This window comes from Protopterus annectens, chromosome 7.part0, assembly GCF_019279795.1.
Source record: "Protopterus annectens isolate FY-2018-M chromosome 7.part0, PAN1.0, whole genome shotgun sequence".
In the NCBI taxonomy this organism is placed as follows: domain Eukaryota; kingdom Metazoa; phylum Chordata; order Ceratodontiformes; family Protopteridae; genus Protopterus; species Protopterus annectens.
In genome coordinates, this window is record NC_056739.1 from 94,993,655 (window position 1) to 95,013,503 (window position 19,849).

Genomic DNA, 19,849 nt, shown 5'->3' on the forward strand with positions numbered 1-19,849 from the left:
TGTTCTATTATAGTGTTCTCTTATAGTTTACTGGAAATTTGGCTACTTAACAATTGCTCAAGTTTGGACAGCTGTGACACTTGAAGATTGGAGCAGCATACAGGAGAAATATCAGTAAGAAAGCAGAGGGTGTACAACTTCTGGCTATGGCAGTAAGGTTGATTTTTACTGTGTATAATGTACCCAATTTATGATGTTTTTTTTAACCACATGTGATACAAGGTGGTCAAATTTCAACTAGTCATCAGTGGTGGCACCCGATAATTTTGTGTAGTTTACTTGTTTTGTTATGGTGTTGTTGGCAGAGGTGATAGTTAATAGTCTTGTGAAAAAAAATTCTTACCTACACATCTTACACTGCCACATATCCAAAATATTGATACCACAACCACATCCACACCTCCTCCTACTGAGAGTCATCTGTGTGGCAAACCTGTACCCTTAAGCTTCCTGGGGCACACCCCAAAATGTGTTAGTCATTACTGACTCCACTGTAAGACACTTAGACACAGCACTCAATACGCTGGCAAAAGATATGCTGACAGCTACTTCTCAGGATCAGGATTAGGGATGTTACTTGGGCCCTTAGGTCCCTGCACTAGACACAATTCTGGCCCTGTAGTTGCCAATGTGGGGGGAGACAAATACAGACAGACATTGCTGAGTTCTCTCATGTCTTCAAAGAAGACAAGATCAGACATTGCTGAGTTCTCTCATGTCTTCAAAGAAGACAATATCCATGTATTTATCATCATTCTATCTTCATCAAGATAAATTCAAAAATAAAGTAAATGGTTTCAATAACTGGTTAGTAAACTGGTACAATTTCTAGACAGATTCAGTGTTTGTCTGTATGGGAAGAAATGTTCATAAGCCCTCCTACTGCTTTGCCAGGATGGCCTACATTTCTCACCACTCAATTTTTGCATACTGTCTAAAATTGTTATTACTCCCTAGTGTCTTCTTAAGTAGAGATCACCCAACTAAAATCCACGTATAAAAAAAATCTTATACTGATAACACTAACATGGCAGTATTTAATGCCAGAAATCTAAAATATATATATATCACTGACCACGAGGTCTTCTTTACCCCTGAAGCATTTGTTTAATTACTGAAACCCTGATTCTAGTATAGTCATACCAATCCTTGTTTTCCACAGAACAACATATATCAGTCTTTCACATAGCAGAAGGAGTTGAGTCTGACAAAACTGTGTCAGAAGGAAAAAAAGTACTAAAAGTGGGAGACAGTAGAGTGTTTGTGGAAAATAAGTACTCACTGTACAACTAGCAGAAGAGGAGTAAATAAATTCCACTAATCAGGGAATGTCAAGAAGCAGGCATGAGATTCAAATTGTTGTATCCTGCTATATTCAGAATATTCTTTTCTGGTGGGACAAAATCATTTTGTTTTGATGCAGGCCATGCTAAGGAGAAAATACAATTTTTGTCCAACAAAACGTGAGCTGTGAAACAGAAGAAAACTCTGCTTCTTGTTCTTCTTATAATAAAGACCACAGAGAGACTGTGCCAGTGGAACATTTGCCAGTGTTTGAACAGAAAATCCTTGAGAGACAGAAAAAAGTACAAGAGTTGACTAGAAGAACTGAGAGTACATTGGAAAGGAAACGGAGACTAGATTTTGGAGATGGAGATAAACAGGAATAAAACCAGCAACTCAGAAATTGACAAATAAATGTGGGATTATAAAGCATTAATTATATTTGTGAAACATGATAGAACAAGAAAACCTGAAAATATTGGACTTTTTTGACTTTATTAAACTTGTTGGGGGCTCTAAAGCATATGCCCTATTTCATGTCATTAATGTTTAGAGGAACACTTAGGAGAAAAGTTGCAGACTCCAAATCTGACCTCAAACCAGTGACAAGTGGAGTACCACAGGGTTCCGTCCTGGGACCGCTCCTGTTTGGTATCTACTTTTCTGAAGTACAAGCTAACACAGAAGGCCTCTGGCTAATGAAGTTCGCAGATGACTGCAAACTAGGAGCCATAGTCAAGTCCCCAAATGATGTGAACATCCTACAGAAGGGCCTCTCTGAGACAGATGCCTGGTGTCAGAGCCATGGCCTCAAGCTCAATGGCAAAAAGTGCAGTGTCATCCCCTTTGGTAAAAACTCTGTACCCATGAACTACCACATAGGCAGCAATCTACTTAACACTGAATGCGTGATAAGAGACCTTGGGACCCAGGTGGACAGTAGTCTCTCCTTCTTGATAGTCACATCGCCACAGTAGTCAGGAAGTCCTTCTACGTGGCACACCTCATCATAAAAGGGTTCTTGTCCAGGAAAAAAGAGGTCATTGTTACCCTCTACTCATCACTCATTAGACCCATTATAGAGTACAATGCCCCTTTTGGAATGTACCTCACAAGACATCAGCAGCAGCTGGAAAGGCCACAGAAGTACCTCTCAAAGAGGATTACTGGACTCAAACAAATGCCCTACACTGACCGCCTCAAAAAACTCCAGCATTACTCCGTAGCATATCGCCTACTCAAAGGTGATCTCTGCCTAACATATAAAGCTATGTCAAACCCAGAGCTGTTGGACATGCTACACCTAAAGAAATCCCAATCCCTCCGAGCTACACGCTCTAGGGACCTAAATCTTGTCACCACAATAAACAGGACATGCTGGAGGGATATATTCCTATCCCAGAGACTTCCCATACTCTGGAACAGGCTACCCATCTATGTCAAGCAAAGTTCTTCATTAGCACTCTTCAAGAAAAATCTTGATGAGTGGATGGGAAATAGGAAATACACCCCGGGGATCACTTCTGTGTCTCTGCTCGTCAGTGGCACAGGAAAATAACTTTCTTGGGTGGTGTAAGCCAGGGAACCTTGTTGGCTAGGCTTGCATAGGCCCTTGGGCCGATAGCCTAGTACCTACCTAGGAACCTAGGAACCTATAGCCCAATTACAGGGTAGTAACCATATTTACTAATACCATCATTGTCTCTTTTTACATTTTGTACTATGCCAGTCTTTAACTGGTGGAAGTAGTGCTGTATTCAGTAAACTTAATTATCACCTTACAGCCAATTATATAACCTCATCAATAACCCCATAAAGACAGCATTAGCCAGTTAGAAAAGTTAACCATTAAACCAAGTATCTTTTTATGTATGACTTCACCTATCCACACACAAACTGGTAAATGTATACTACCAACAACAAATATGCCCATAGATTTCTGGACTTCAAATGCCAATACAGAGTGTCCTCATAAATGTTTCTTTCAATTGTACCAGATCACTTACTATCCCCTCTTTACTCAGATATAGCCATCCTGCTCATTCTTCCAAAAAAACTGATTTTTCACCCCTTAACAACTCCTGTACATTCTGGGATTACTCCAAAACCAGTTTCTGAATTAGTGCAAAGTAATCTTGTTCAAATATAACTTGGACCACTGGATGGGGAATTGCAAATTTACCGTTGATTTGGGACCTTTATCCCTAATGGAATGGGACAGCCTTTGAACACTTGGTGTGTACAGGCCTATATCATAACTGTGAAATTCCTTGGGTTACTGGCACATCAACAATAGTTTGGTAAATTTGGCTAGGCTTAAAATGTTCTCTTGGGTCAATAGACTCGTAATCACTTGTAAACCTATCAACCTATACTTACTTTTTACCAATCTTAATGGTACAGCTTCCCCAGAAAACCTTGTACCTGGGCTTTCTCTTCTCAATTTTACTCCCTCTTGAAGAGATGTATTATGGCATCTGTACCAATTCGATGAAAGATTAATGGCAAGTTTAAAGCTCCTACATCAACAAACTCTATAAGTAAAAGAAAAAGCTTTTTCCACTTAATAAATGATGTCCACTTAAACAGTATAAAAATTTTAAACTGATAAATCTCTCAAACTTGCCATTAGAAAATGCAAGGTTGACTATGAACTTAGGGTTGCCACTAATTCAATAAGTTTTGGGATTTGGCATAATGGTTAAGGTGCTTACCTCACCGAAACAAGGTACAGGGTTTGATTTTTACCTTTGAAATGGAAATTACCTATTCTTAAAATGGCCTGCAAAGACAGCTAGCCAAGTACTTACATATGAACCTATGATACCTTCTTTACCTACATTTGGAAACTTAGGAGTAATCAGCATTTTTGTATTAAATCTGTTTCTCATGATACTTCTTCCTCTGAAGTCAAGAAAAAGCACTTTTGTTCTTGCAGAAAAAGCCTCTTATAACTTCATCCAGGCTACCTCCCCTCCACCTCCACCCCCCATCTCCATTCCCAAAATCATTTTAGATTAAGCCAATTCAGCACATCCCAAAATTAAAAATACCAGTGTCATGGGGCCTGACACTATTCCTGGGTGTCTGGGGATGAAGTGTTAATTCCTACCCAACAAAACTACTCTATCAGCCCCTCGGCCATTGTCTCTTTGCTAATCACATCCGTAAAGTGATTTGGTAAACATATGTGGTGCCCTAACATAAAGGTGGTCCTTCTATTGACCATGGCAATTAGACACTTATTAGTTTCAGTATTATTTGCAAGGATATGGAACATAATATAGCTAAATTAATAAACACTGATATGGTTGACACTCTCCCCGTATACTTATTTATTTATATTTGTTTACTGAAGTAGTGTACTGATCAATCAGGCAGCCAGGTGAAACAAACTACTTCACAAACAAAAAAAATACGGAAATGTAAGTAATAACATAGTGGCTCAGACTAGTTACATAAAGAAGAAAATGTGTATATCCATTCTATTGAACAAGCACAGTGCAATGTACAATCAAGCAAAGTGTACAATATATACATTAGTTTCTAAAGTGGGTCAATCTTCAGTGAATCTTGAGAGCACAGAAAAGACTTGGAAAGGAGATATGTTAGGTGATATGTCCTATGCCAAAGCAGGAGCATTTGGCTTGGATGAAGAAGTGCTTTTTGAGCTGTATTCTGATACACATTAGTTTAAGGTTGTAAAAGTTAGATCATGTCTGCTCAGCCTGGTTAAGTTCTTTAAAAGGGTTATGAAGGCCATACATAAGGGCCATATTGTCTATGTGGCCGATATGGACCTTGCCAAGACGTTCAGCACTACCCCTTATACTGGAATTATTGGCAAACTCTACCAACTCAGCATTAACCCATATATAGTTTGCTGAATATATAATTAGTTATCTGACATAACCCACACCATTCAGGTTAGGATTACTTAATCTAGACAGAAAAAAACATCAGGTGTGGTATCCACAGGGCTACTATGACGTACATCAACAGTGATATCAAGAAGCTAAGACTAAACAAGTGTTTTTGATGCTTGCAAATTGAGACCAATTATAAAATCCCATTCTGATGTTCAAATTTTCCAACAGGAGCTGTGTCAAACAAATGCATGTCATGTTAATCATAGATGTACCTTCAATGTCAAAAATACAGCTTATTATCCTTTGGTAAATCTTGCATCACAATCCCATACCAAACAGAAAACATTCCATTTAAATTGAACACAACCATCAGCGAGATTGAGTTGATAACATCTTCTCATTTGACCACCACACTTTTATTTTGCTTAGAAAAATTCTACTACTCTGCTCAACTTCTTTCTTTCTCTCTCTCTCTTTCTTTCTTGACATTTGATTATCAAGAAAGCCCGACTGGGTAAATGCCCATTTTCAGTGGAAGCCAGGGGGAGAAAAGCTCCAAAGTATTACAAATACATTTTGAGAACAATAATTTTACAAGCTTCAAAAGTAATACAAAAACATCTACAGTTTAAATAATTATACTAAATTAGACATAAAGTGACATTATTGGTTAAAAATAGATATGATTTATATGACAAAAGTGTAATTATTAGAGAACTTGTAGCAAGGTTGTAAAAGTTAAAGGTAAGTTGCTATAATACAGGAACTACAAAATGAAGTGAGTGAAAAATAAACAGGGTTATGGCACATTTAAGAGAGTCGGGGGAGAAACTGATTGAAGTTAGGAAGTGACAAAAGAATGGAGAGTAAGGCGGTGTAAGGTATGTTCGTACACATTGATATATTTATTCTCATACATTGTTTTATGCCCTCAGAGGCTAAAGAAGCTACACTTTCACTTTATTCCTCCCTTATTAGGCGCATAATTGAGTATAGTGCCCCTTTGGCATGTACCTCATTGAGTATCTAAACCATATACAGAGACCCAAATGCTTCTTTTCCAGAAAGATCTCAGTACCCTTAGATACTTAATGTCATCCAAGATCCTGAAAGGTGGACGCTAATTATGCTTTTTGTGCTATGACTAGCAGTCTTTGAACTTCTTCATTTAAACAGGACTAGTGGAAAAGCAAACATGCTCTATGGACTAAAACTTATACTGTATTATCAACAATACAAGATGGTATAACAGGTACCTAACTCAGTATATCCACTGTTTTTAAAATAGGCTGCCCTTACATGCCAAGCACAGTACTTCCCTGGCAACCTTTAAAACTAGTTTGGACAGCTGGATGGGTGATCATAAATTTTCATATCAGATACGTGGAGAAAATCTACTTGATTAATGACACTGTTAGATTCCCAGCAGTACTGGGCGATGTGTTTGAGTTTCTCCATCATTTACTTGGCCATAATGTTAGTAAGAATGCATGGACCCATAAATATAAGAGCTATGCCCCCACACTGGATGGTATTCATATCTTCTATGGTGGATGCAAGTTCTGATAAGTTACACAAGTATGAACATTGCTGTGCTCTTGTTTTTTATAGGTAAACTTCTTCACTGAATGGGGACCAAAATGGAAAACATAGGGGCTAGACATGCCCTGTATGTAATATTCACAGGTTCATAGGTGTGTACTAAGTAGTGACCACTGGAACCTTTTTAAGCCTAGTTACACGTCTAAAATCTCTGACAAGTTCTGGTACCCTTGGTAAGTGTAAGCAGGGGCTTGGGAGATAACACATTTGCAGGCTGCCAGTGTCTATTAGAGACACAGGTCCAAAATCAGGGATGCATTTTTTGTTCCTCATTCAATTGTCCAAGTTACATTTGAACTGGGTTAGGGAAGAACTGTGTTCCACAAGAATGGGGATCCTGTTCCAATGAAAGGGGTAGTCTCTGGGATACATGCATGTCTTTCCATAGGTCCTATTTATATCACAGGCAAGGTTTAAGTCTTGAGAATGGGTAATTCTAGTGCTGTTTGTTTTGCAGATATGCAGTAGGTCTATTAGACTGGGGACCAACAAAGCCTTATATGCCAGGCATAGATCTCCCCTCAAAAGCCTGCAGGAGACAGAATACAGGGATAGGGCTTGGAGGCAGTCTGCACAGGACATGTTATTTATGCCTTGTATTATTTTAGTGAGGAACTCTGTGGACAGTCCAACTGTTGGATGTGCTTGGTTAGGCACATGCCAAAGAGGGCACTGTACTCAATGATAGGTCAATGAACACCAAATACAGTAGAATAATGATTTCCTTGGTCCTAGATGCCATTCCTTTGTTCACAAGTTGCACAACACAGAATGTTTTCCTCACTGCCAGTGGTGCATGATGGTCAAAGGCTAGATTGCAACCTATGTGTGTTCCTAAGTCCCTGATTACTGGGCTGACTGACTCTCAGGGGTGTGTTGTCATGATAGTTATCAGGTGGGGCTGACTTCCCAAAAAGATGCTATTATGCATTTCTTGGCATTTAGTTTTGGTCCATGACTCAGACACCAGTTATCTGTCTGTGTCAGTCCTTCTTGGAGAGCATTTGTGTCAATGGAGGATTGACACAAATGAATTACACTTCACTATTACATCAAATGACAATACTATAATTTCTCCGATAATCATATCAACACTACTATAAAATCAGTGAACAAAAAACACAGAATCAAACCCTTTCTTATTTCTTTTGCAAGAACTACCTCCAGAACTACTCTTATCTATACTTCCCTATACTTCTATCTTATACTATATACACAAAAAAAAAAAAGAAAATCAAACAAGTAACATCTTACAATAATATTGCTAGATTTGTTTTGTACACCAGACCCTAACACATCACTGCCTGAACCTAAAACAACTAAGCTGGTTAGAACTTCCTAATTCACTCAAACTCAACAACTTATGATAGCTCACAAAAACCTGCACCAACCCTCCAAAACTCCTATACTCTCTTGTCACATCACACCTTACTACAATCAGAAGAAACAGCTACTCTTCAAAAAAAACTATTAATCAAAACACTATATCTAAAAAACTCTGCAGGTGACTAGACTTGTATTCTTTTTTTTTTTTTTCTTTTTTTTCCCCTTTTTTCCCCACACTTTGGTGGAAAATATGTTCTCCAATATATAATCAATATAGATATCCCAGTTCCCTCCCACCCAGACCCTCCACTCATCCCACACTTCTTACCAAAAGTCTATGTACTAATAACTCTACAAACTCTACAAGTGACTGCCTATTGGTGGACTCTATAATGAGACCTACTCTCTTTCCCTTTTTTTACTTTTTTCTCTTTTTTTTTTTTTTTTTTTTTTTCTTTTTTTTTTCTTTCCTTTACCTTTTCTCATTACACTTCAGCATTCTTTTTCAAAATTTAATTTAATTTTTTTGTATTTTGTTTTGTTGTATGTTGTAATTTTTTGTGAAACACCTGTTTTAGGTGTTTGCTTCTTTTATGTTTTTAAAAAAAAAAAAAAAAAAAAAAATTATTTAGTGTTGTTTTGTGTTAGTTTTATACTTGTTAGTACTCTTTGTAACACCTTCTGAAACATGTAATACTCATTGGAGCTTTTCTCCCGGGCCTCTACTGAAAATGGACATATATCCAGATAGATAAAATAAATAAATAAATAAATTACTGCTCCTAATTTGCGATTTCTGCAAATTTGGTCAGTGAGCAGCCCTTGACATTGCCCTTTGCTTCACAGAAATATATACAAAAAAGGGGAGGTCCCAGGACTGATCACTGAGGGGTTCCACTGGTGACTAGCATTTCTGTAGAGGTGGACTCCCCAATTCTAACTTTCTGGGTCCTGTCTGTGAGCCAGCTGAATATCCACTGGGTCACGTAAGGGTTTACACCTAACCTCTTGAGTACGTCAACAATGTCCAAGTAGGTTATTGTGTCAAATGCCTTGGCCAGCCCAAGGTAGGCAGTGTGATCTATTTTGCCCTCGTCCATTGCTTTGGTGATCTTCTCAAAGAAGTCCACCAGGTTGAGTAGGCATGAACTGCCCTTGACAACACTAAAGTGGGTTGGGCCCAGTGTCTGGAGTTTTCCTGTGTCATTACTCATCACTTACATGATAATTATTTCCATGGCTTTGCATATGAGACTAGTGAGACATATGATTCTGTAGTTTCCAGGGTCTGTCACAACATGTGGCAGTGACAGCATATGTGCTCCTTAGTATGACAGCCAGAGATCACAAATTTGCTGAAATGGGAAACCCAGAAGAGGAAAATTCAATAGTAATCCACTTTAGAAGGCCACCCGCCCTCACACATTGCTTGATACACTATGTATGTAGCTATAGCTTCCTGTAGTCCCAAAAGTCTTCTGATTCTACAGAACATTAAGGACACCGTATTTGGCCTTCAAAAATAAAACTAAGTACATTCAGCTGGTAAGAACAGTCCCTGACTAATTCAGACAACTCCTTATCTAAGTAAAGTCAGACAGTGCCCGAGAAAAACCATCTCCATTTACTGCTCTCGGCCTTTAACAAGACCAGTTCATGCAGTTTCTTACACACATACTTTTCATACCTATCAAACTCTTGGAGCAGAAAATCTGGACAAATCCATAAATAATGGGGACAAAGGCCCAAAAACAGAAACAAATATTAAATATTGCTGTTACAGCCTTAGAAAGTTGATAAAATAACAGGTTTTGCTTTAGCATGAATTTTCTGAAGGATATGAAGTCTGAAACTCAAGTGTCTGCCATTATTTTCTGACTTCAGTCATCAATGATTTGCCAGTGATTTTCCAAAAAAATTATTTTATGAGAAACAGACCAAAAATATGAGGCAAAAATCTGGACATTGTGCAAACATTTGGACAGTTGAGAGATATGCAACTTTTTGAACTTTTCTGAGAAGACTAGAACTAAGGCTGGTGGTGTAAAAGAGAAGCAGTGGATAGAACAGGGTTTGTTTTAATAATGATAATTGTAATGCTTCTAGACCAAATTTAGAGGAAAGATATATTATATTCAAAATACTGCACCTGAAGCAACAATGTTTCTCTCAAGAAATATGTTGGTTACTTTTGCATGAAATATACACAATCTGTAGTTTTATCTGTGAGGGCAATGTACACTCTTGCTTCCTGCATTCCTCCACATGGTAATAAGGCAATGAAATGGGATAATTAACTATCGTATATCTGCTATTATAAGATGCATTCAGGAAAAAAATCATGCACTGGCTGATTCTGAAATGGAAAATTAAACTCCTTAGTTTGAGAAGCAAAATGGGGATACTACAGACCATAGAGAACTGAGTATGAAAATGGTTGATATCCATGTCCCTTCATTAGTTCCTGAGCTGGTGATAGCAAATACATTTGCTTCTGTAAATACAAAAGCTCTAAATGTGCTTTTCACCGTCAGATTATATCAATGTGAACACCAGGTGGCATGTTAGAGTCCACTATAAATAAGTTGCTGCAAGGAAAAGAAATTAAAAAAACAAACTGACAAGGAAGAACAAAAGAATCAGTTCACTGAGCAATCACAGTTTGTATGCAATATTATAGCTCTTCTGTTCCACCCCTGCTTCCCTCCCTGAAAGTGGAAACCTTAGAAACCAGTAAATGTGAAACTTTAATAACCTGAGGTTTTAAACACCTAATGGTCTCTGTGGCCAACACCTTTATTGTCTAAATACTTCACTACTTAGGCATTTTTTTCATAACCCACCAGTTTTATAATAGCTGACACTTAACATGTACACAAAGTTCTACACAATACACAGAAGAAGAAAAAAGTTTCTTCATTGCAGATAAAAGGAAAATTCAGAACCTACAGCCAGAAGAGTAATAGAAAGAATGATGCAGAGAGAAGGAGGGAGATGTTCAGCTAGGGCTGTTTGAAAGTAACAGTAAGGATTGGTGTCGGAATGGACAGGGAGGGGTGTGGCACATTAACGTTAACTCCGGACAGAAATTCAGCCAGGTTGAACAGGATGGACAGGTGGTAGCTGTGGCTTAGAATTAATCATTGTAAGAAAGCATATCTGACACCATTAGTACATGTGCCATTATTATATTACAACTGTCCTATAGATGAGATAAACCTAGGCCCATCTGGTTTACTCTGTGATAGTTCAAAAGAATGTAAAAGATCCCATGACATTTATAGTAAAAAAAAGTAAGGGAAGTTCCCTTGTGTCCTGGCCAAATTCTCCCTAGTAGCATAAATACCATTGCAGGTCTACCCTGAAAAGCAACTACAAGCCTAGTGACACTAACCCAGTCAGTAAATAATAAATAAATAAATTACATTTGTTTGACATTAAAAGAAGACAATATGCTTATCTAATCTGCCCTTTTAAATGCCTCAGCATTCTTTCTCCACTTCACTGATCCTTCCCCTTAGCCTGTTTCCATTTGTATCATATACTCTTGAATGTCTCAGGGGTTTTCCTCTCCACTACCCATTCTCGTAGTCCATGACATAGATCTACAACTCTCTCTATGGAAATATACTTTCATAATCCAGGCAGCGTTTGTTTTTACAATATGCTATCTCTGCCCCATATCTCATCCCTCATTCATGTTCAAGATGATCTCTTCACATCTGCCTGCTGTGATCTTGTACACCAGTATTATGCCCCCCATCACTTACAGTCTCAAGTGAGAAGATCTCTAACTCCCGTAGCCTCTGGTCATATTCCGCCTCCCCCATCACATGGATCTTTATGGTCATTTTCCTCCAAATTCTTTCCAGCACCTGTATGTCCTTTTCCTTTGGTAGGCTATAGACCTGAATGTAGTACACAAGGCATGGTGTGACCATGGCCCTGTAAGGTGGAAGCACTTCCTCTTTTCTTCTACAGTCTATCCCCCTAAGGACACACCCCAACATTTTCTTTGCTGCTGGCATTGCCCTCAACTCTGTTTCTGGTGATCCAACCCAAGTGTGATTAATACTCCCAGATCCTTTTCCTGCACTGTTGCCATCAGTCACCCCCCCTCCCGGACACACACACACACACACACACACACACACACACACACACACACGCACACACGCACACATGCACACAGACACACACAGACACACAGACACACACACACACACACACACACACACACACACACACACACACACACACACATACACATACCTGATACTACACACCAGGTTGCTATTCCCCAGGTATAGTATTTTGCAACTGTTGCAATTAACCTTAACTGCCAAATTTCTGCCCATTGTTTTTTTTTTTTCCCAAAACCTCGAACTTGCACTGCTGTGAGTAACAGAGTGTGGCTAGAAAGAAGTAGCAAATGGAAACAGGGACAGCAACACTTATTCAGGGGTGCACTGTAGTGCCAGGAAGTGTAGCAATGATGAATGGCTGTCCTACCAACTCAGTTTGTATATTCATACACAAAATACAAAGCAGAAAGAAACTGCAGATAGCAGATGACCTAAAAAACAAGGTAAGTAGTAGCTACTGCATTTGGTATTAGTGTTCAGTTTCTTAGCCTCTCATTTGTAATTAAAAGGATAAACTTCATAAGCTATCTGCATTTGTTGCAGCGCACACAAAAGGAACTTTTTAACTAACTTGTGTCAGAAATCATTTGTTGACCAGGGAATGTCATTAATAAATATAACAGCAGCAAGTATAAGGTGAGCCAACTTCCTTGGAACTGCAGTGAGCAAGAAGGTTAAGAACCACTGTTTGCGCATTAATGGGATACTGCATGTAGGTACAGAAGTTCAATGTTCTTCAGATTCTCAGGGGAAAAGGATATAATGTGCTCTCTTTTTCTTTTTATAGAGAAAGTCAAAGATCTCAGCATCACGCAAGCTCCTTCTAAAGGTAAGGAAATGTAAGCATGAATTTACATTTTGTGCTCATCTCCCAAATGTTCACACTCTTTCTAGAGTTTCATTTGCAAATCCCATCTACAAAGCTCCAGGTATGAATGACAAAGCAAGTAGTTTTTACTTTATCCTGTGCTACATGTGGTCACTGTTTAGTTTGCAGATTTTTTTTTTTTTTTTGATGAAACTAGCACAATTGCAAGATCCCAGAAGAAAAAGGTATCAATGCATATGATATACTGGGAGCAACTAATGAGATGGTCTACAAACATGTGAATGGCTGGACAGAGGCTGCTGTACTTACTGAAGTAAGCTCAAAACAGACTCTTAAAAACAAACCACACTGGTGGAATTATAACCTTAAAAGGGTATATAATAAAAAGAAAAAAAGTCATGAATAAAATCAGGAACAGCAACTGCCATAATGACACAATTAAATTATTAAATTAAATTAAACAGGAAACTAAGAGGACTAATGTCCAACAAGGCCAAATATGAGGTCAAGACAGCCTCACAGGCTAAATTCAGCTGTAAAGTCTTCTACAGCTATATCTGAAACCTCAAAGGCAGCACACATCAGTGTGCCAAACTAGTGGTCAATCCTGCCACTTTGTGAACACAGTGGCATAACAAATTCAGCTCAAACTTCACCCAACACTCCCCTCTGCATCCCTCCATGAAACATTTAGTAGCATAACCATCCCCAAAACCATGACCTCAGTGGGTCCCAACAGTATCCAAGGATGCCTTCTAAATAGTGGAAACAAGATGTATCAGGACCACGTGAGTCACGTCTCCATTATAGGCTCAAAATAGGCTTTGTACAACGAGAATGGAGGACTGCAAAAGTTATCCCACTTCACAAAGGTGGACCATCAACCAATCCCAGAAACTAGAGACCCATTAGTCTGACTAGTTTAATATGTAAAGCCATGCAATGAATTATCATGAAAATGATCAGCAAAGACAAAGGCAACCGTCAGATACTGGACTCAACCCAATTTGGCTTTGTGAAGGGAATACCATACCTATTAAACCTGGTGGACTTCTTTGAGAAGAACAGCAACTGATGACAGGAAAATGGTGAATACTACCTACCTAGACCTAGTTAAGGTATTCATGCAATACTCCACTCAGGTATAGTTGACAAACTGACTGGACTAGGCATAAACCCCTACATAAGTCACTGGATTGCCAGCTGGCTCACAAACTAGACCCAGGAAGTCAAGACTGGTGATACCACCTCCACTAAGAGACCAGCCACCAGTGGGTTACCTCAGAGGTCCATGCTGGGACCAATCCTATTTGGCATGTACTTCTCAGGGTAAAGGCCAATGTCAAAGTTCTTTGGCTGACCAAGTTCACAGATGACCAAATACAGGGAGTATCATAGATACCCCCATGACACAAATATCTTACAAGAGGGTCTAACACTGACAAATGACTGATACCAAACTCACAGACTAAAATTCAATGCCAAGAAATGTATTCTAGTGCTTTTTGGGGAAACTGCCACCCAAGCTAATTACTCCATTGATAAGACACCCGTAAGAAAATAAAACACAGCACCACGGATCTATAAAGGCTGTCTTCTTGCTTCAAAAACTCCACCAATAATTCCAGGAACCATCGAAAAACAAGAGTAGAAAAATATGAACTTTATTCCATAACAAAAATAAAACAGGATTGAGCGCTTTCGTCTCCGTACCGGAGACCTCTTCAGAATAAAAAAAAGCAGTCAATGGCATTCTTTTATATCATAGCCAATAACAATGATTAATGTGCTTTGCATAATTGATTGATAATTAATTAATTAACTATCCACCATTCCTTTAAAGTGCTATAACAACCTGTATTGAATGTATGTATTCATGTAACATGTATATATTTATATATATTTTTTTATATTTAGACTTTATATATTTATACACATTTTTTACATCCTATTATATACATTTTTCATCAGAATATATGTTCATGTATATATATATATATATATATATATATACATATATATATATATATATATATATATATATATATATATATATATATTTTTTTTTTTAGATTAGTTCTAGTTCATGTATTGTATTATATATATCCATATTTTTATATATGTTTATATTTATGTATTGTACATTTTATTCTAGGAATATACCTATGTATGAAGAGATTTATACCAACATTCAATACAGGTTGTTATAGCACTTTAAAGGAATGGTGGATAGTTAATTAATTAATTATCAATCAATTATGCAAAGCACATTAATCATTGTTATTGGCTATGATATAAAAGAATGCCATTGACTGCTTTTTTTTTATTCTGAAGAGGTCTCCGGTACGGAGACGAAAGCGCTCAATCCTGTTTTATTTTTGTTATGGAATAAAGTTCATATTTTGCTACTCTTGTTTTTCGATGGTTCCTGGAATTATTGGTGGAGTTTTTGAAGCAAGAAGACAGCCTTTATGGATCCGTGGTGCTGTGTTTTATTTTTGGTACTGTTGCTATTTTCGAAGACACCCGTAAGAGTTGACCCACTAGTCAGGGATCTGAGAACATATCTAGTCTGTAATTTGGCCTTTGATCAACATGTGACCACGACAGTAAGAAAACTATTCTATGTCACTCAATTTAAATGTAAGGACATCTAGGTCCAAGGAAGTCATAGTGCCACTTTATTCGCCCTTATCAGACCATTCACTGACTATAATGCCCCCTTCAGAATGTACCTGACCAAACATATGAAACAGCTGGAATCCCCATAAAAGTTTCTTATCAGGAGAATCCAGGGTATAAACACATGGTCCTATACAGATTGCCTTAAAGCCCTATATGTATACTCTGTCTTACAGGTTACTGAGAGGTGACCTATGCCTGGCATATAAGGCACCCTCAGATCCAGCTCCAATGGATCTTTTGCACATCCATAAAAAGAACAGCATCACAACCACTAGATACAAGGATTTAAATTTTGCTTGTGACATAAATAAGATATGCTGGTTAGACAGTTATGTGTCTCAGAGGATCCCCATGCTCTGGAATAGGCACCCCATTGATGTAAAACAAAGTCCATCCCTAACTCTATTTAAACATAACCTTATAGGTTCATAGGTTGGTACTGAGCTATCTGCCCGAAGGCATATATTAGCCCAGCCACATTGTACGGTATTCACTACCCCTTTAGTAGTTCCCTAGACCCTTGTACTAGCAGCTAGTACCCTTGGCCCCTATCTAGTAGTGCTGTTGGTGTGATCCCTGGTGTGAACTTTCTGTTACCCATCCACTCATCAAGGTTCCTCTTGAAGAGTGATAGTGAGGGGCTCTGTCTTATGTAGATCGGGACCCTGTTCCATAGTAAGGGAAGTCTCTGCGAAGGGAATCTATCCCTCCAGCATGTTCTATTCATTGTTGTGTTGAGGTTTATATCCCTAGAGCGTGTAGCTCGAGTAGATTTGGTTTTGCTAAGATGGAGCATGTTCAACAATTCTGGGTTGGACATGGCTCTATACATTAGACAGAGATCGCCTCTGAGAAAGCAGTATGCAACAGAGAACAGTCTTAGCTTTTTCAATCGTGCTGCATAGGGCAACTGTTTGAGGCCAGTAATTCTCTTGGTTAGGTACTTCTGTGGTCTCTCCAGCTGCTGGAGATGTCTAGCCAGTACATTCCAATTGGTGCATTGTACTCAATAATGGGTCTGATGAGGGAAGAGTAGAGGGGCACCATTACATCCTTAGATCTTGATGCGAACCCTTTCATGATCAAATGGGTCACATAGAAGGATTCTCTAACCACTTTGGCAGCATGGTTATCAAAGGAAAGCTGGCTATCTACTTGGGTCCCTAGATCCCTTATTTCTTCTTCAGATTTCAGGGGATTACCTCCTATGTTGTAGTTTGTGGGTACTCTGTTTTTTCCAAAGGGGATTACTACGCATTTTTTTGCATTTAGCTTGAGACCATGGCTTTGACACCATGCATCAGTCTCATTTAGGCCCTTCTGGAGGCCTTGACCAATGGATGGGAAATCGGAAATGCTCCCCGGGTCTGGCCCCCATGTCTCTGATAGAAAGAGGCAGACAGTAATGCCCAAATTAACATACCCCCCAATATAACGTCTAGAAACTTCCGAACTAACATACCCCCTTCTAATAAATGTCCATTACACATAGGGACACATTTGGGTTAGATTGCATGGCTAGGTTTATAAAGGCCCTGATGGTCATTAGTCTACTATATGTAACCACAAGAAAATCAGCCCCAGCACGAAACAAAGCCATTTCAGTAAAGCGTACTGGAACAGGATACTGGATGGAAATAATTTTAATGTGTGTGTTTTTATTAAAATTATTTCCATCCAGTATCCTGTTCCAGTACGTTTTACTGGGTTAGTCTAGTATATAACTATGAACTTATGGAACTATGAAAGATACAACATATAATTCCTAAGTTTTAGCAAGCACAAACAAAAAAGATAATATACAATACATAGTAAGAATACTCAGTGTAAATACAGGCTTCAAGATGCACAGTCCGTGAGAATGTAGTATTATATAGGTATGCATGGCACAGTAAGAGGATGACAATTCCACAGCACATTATGCAGAATGACAATTTGTACAGGAATAGACTCATTGTAGATGAGAAGGTAAGCTTTAGGAAAACAAAGCATGACTACATAGTTAAATGAGGAAGTAGATTTTGCTTCATTTAGTAGAAATGAGCAAGTAACTGCAACTCATTCAGCGTACAGGACACATTTTTGAAAAAGATTAGATAAGACAGCAGTGATGTAACAGCCAAACCTTTATGAGAATATTACAAACTGCAAGCATGGGAAGGAAAGACGAGAGGGACATAATAGAAAGAAAGAAAAGATGTGATGTTCAAGAAATAGCTAAGACTGTAAGAAAGGAAAACACTTCAAGAAGTAAGACTAGGCTGTAACAAAGCAGTGAGAGGCAGCTGGTAATCAAAAGATGTGGTGAAAATCTAGAGGTTGCTGCAATTGTGGATTTTAATTAGGGTAATTTGGGTCGCCACCCAAGGTCCATAGTTCCAGGGGGCCCATGACTGGCTTGAACACTGCCATACAATTTGAACACTGCCATATAATTATCCAGATCCAACCACAAATCCCAAGTCTGACTGATTAGGGTAGCTTCTATAAATATCACTATAACAATCCAAATAAAACGATAGCAAACCCCATACAGCAGAAAAACTTTATTAAAACAGTGTAAGCAATTAAATGGGCTGAGCCTTCTTCAGATCCATAATTCCATGTTAATTATTGGGGGGTTTTAAGAAAGGGGCAACCAATCAGAATCATCTCTTTAGTCAACACTTTCTTAACACCGACTTTAAAAGTAGATATCATTTATACCAGGTTCACGGTCAGCCCTTAGATCGGCTACCCATCCAATTATCAAGAACCCATTTGATGAAAGATAGTGAATCATGCAGCTTTATCAAGATTATTTAAAGGTGAGAAGCTGCTGAGTAATGAATATGTTTCTCCACCTGAAGCAGGTTTAGAGCCATTGTTTAGGTATTTCTGGGGACTGTTTGATTTATGAAGGTACAAAAGATCCTGGGTTACTGGATTCCTGGTGGATCGAAAGGCAAGGCATAGGTCTCCTCTGACGAGCATAAAAAACAAAGAAAAGAGGACAGTGGTTCTAGTATTTTATGGTAGATTTGAGAATTTAAGCCAATGCTCATGTTTGTTAGGAATCACTGTGGTCTTTCCAATTGTCTGGTGAGGTACATCTCAAAGAGGCACTGCATTCCATAATTGGTCTAATCAGTGCTGAATATAAGGGGACAAGAAACTCTTTTGATCTTGATGATATTCTCTTGGTAATCAGCTGTGCCAAGTAGAAGGATTTCCAGACAATTGTTGCTACATAATGGACAGAGGAGAAGGAATTATCAACCCAGGTTCGCAGGTCTCTAACTAAATTGTATTTTGAAGTGGGTATTTTCAGTGCTAAATACTGGATGGATGATTTTCTGCCAAATGTGACAACACAGCATTTAATTTAGGCCCACATTAAATACATCAGGCATTTATAAGTGTAAGTCCATACACTCTTAGAAATTCCAAAGCCACTAAATCTCATGATCAGTCTTACCCTCCCTCAGTATGCACTCTTCTTCTCCAGGAAGGCTATACTTGTCAATACTGGAGTAAATGTTTGGATATTTAAAAGGAGGTAGTGAGCTGTATTGTTTAAAATGCAGGGGAAGTTTATTCCAAAGGTTTGGAAGCACTTTGTGTTTTATTTCTCTGTTGATGAAGAGTTAGGTCCCTGGTTCTAGTATTCGTGAACATACAGGGCTTGCAGAGAAACATGATGTCCAGGACAAGTGGGTCTCTGATGGTGTGGTATGCAAGAAAAGTCTATAAGACACAAAATAAAGGGATTGAGCTTCCAGACCCTCTTGGCAGCTCAGAATCTTTAGGCTTGTGATCTTTTTGTTTAGGAACCTTTGGGATCTTTTTAATTGTTAGATATGATTATTGAGCTACATCCCAAAGGGGTATTGTGCTCAATAACTGGCCCAATTAATGCTAGGATAAGGGACTGATTACCTCTTTAGACCTTGATGATTATTCCTTTGGCAATTAACTGGACTAAATAAAAGGATTTTCTGACAACCATTGTTACATGATGGTCAAAAGAGAGGGAGGATTCAACCCAGATACCTAGGTCCCTAACTACATTTTTGTTTTGCAAACATGTTGTTTTGACAGAATGATGACAGGAAGGGTTATCTAACAAA

At 38.4% G+C, this 19,849-nt stretch overlaps 1 protein-coding gene across 1 annotated transcript in view; it reads left to right on the forward strand.

The window, feature by feature from the left end:
• TNNI1 (troponin I1, slow skeletal type) overlaps positions 1-19,849 on the forward strand; it is a 153,761-nt gene that overhangs the window by 12,376 nt on the left and 121,536 nt on the right. The window contains exon 2 of the mRNA XM_044076138.1: positions 13,014-13,055. Within this exon, the coding sequence (XP_043932073.1) occupies positions 13,014-13,055 (42 nt within the window). The remainder of the gene's footprint in view (positions 1-13,013; positions 13,056-19,849) is intronic.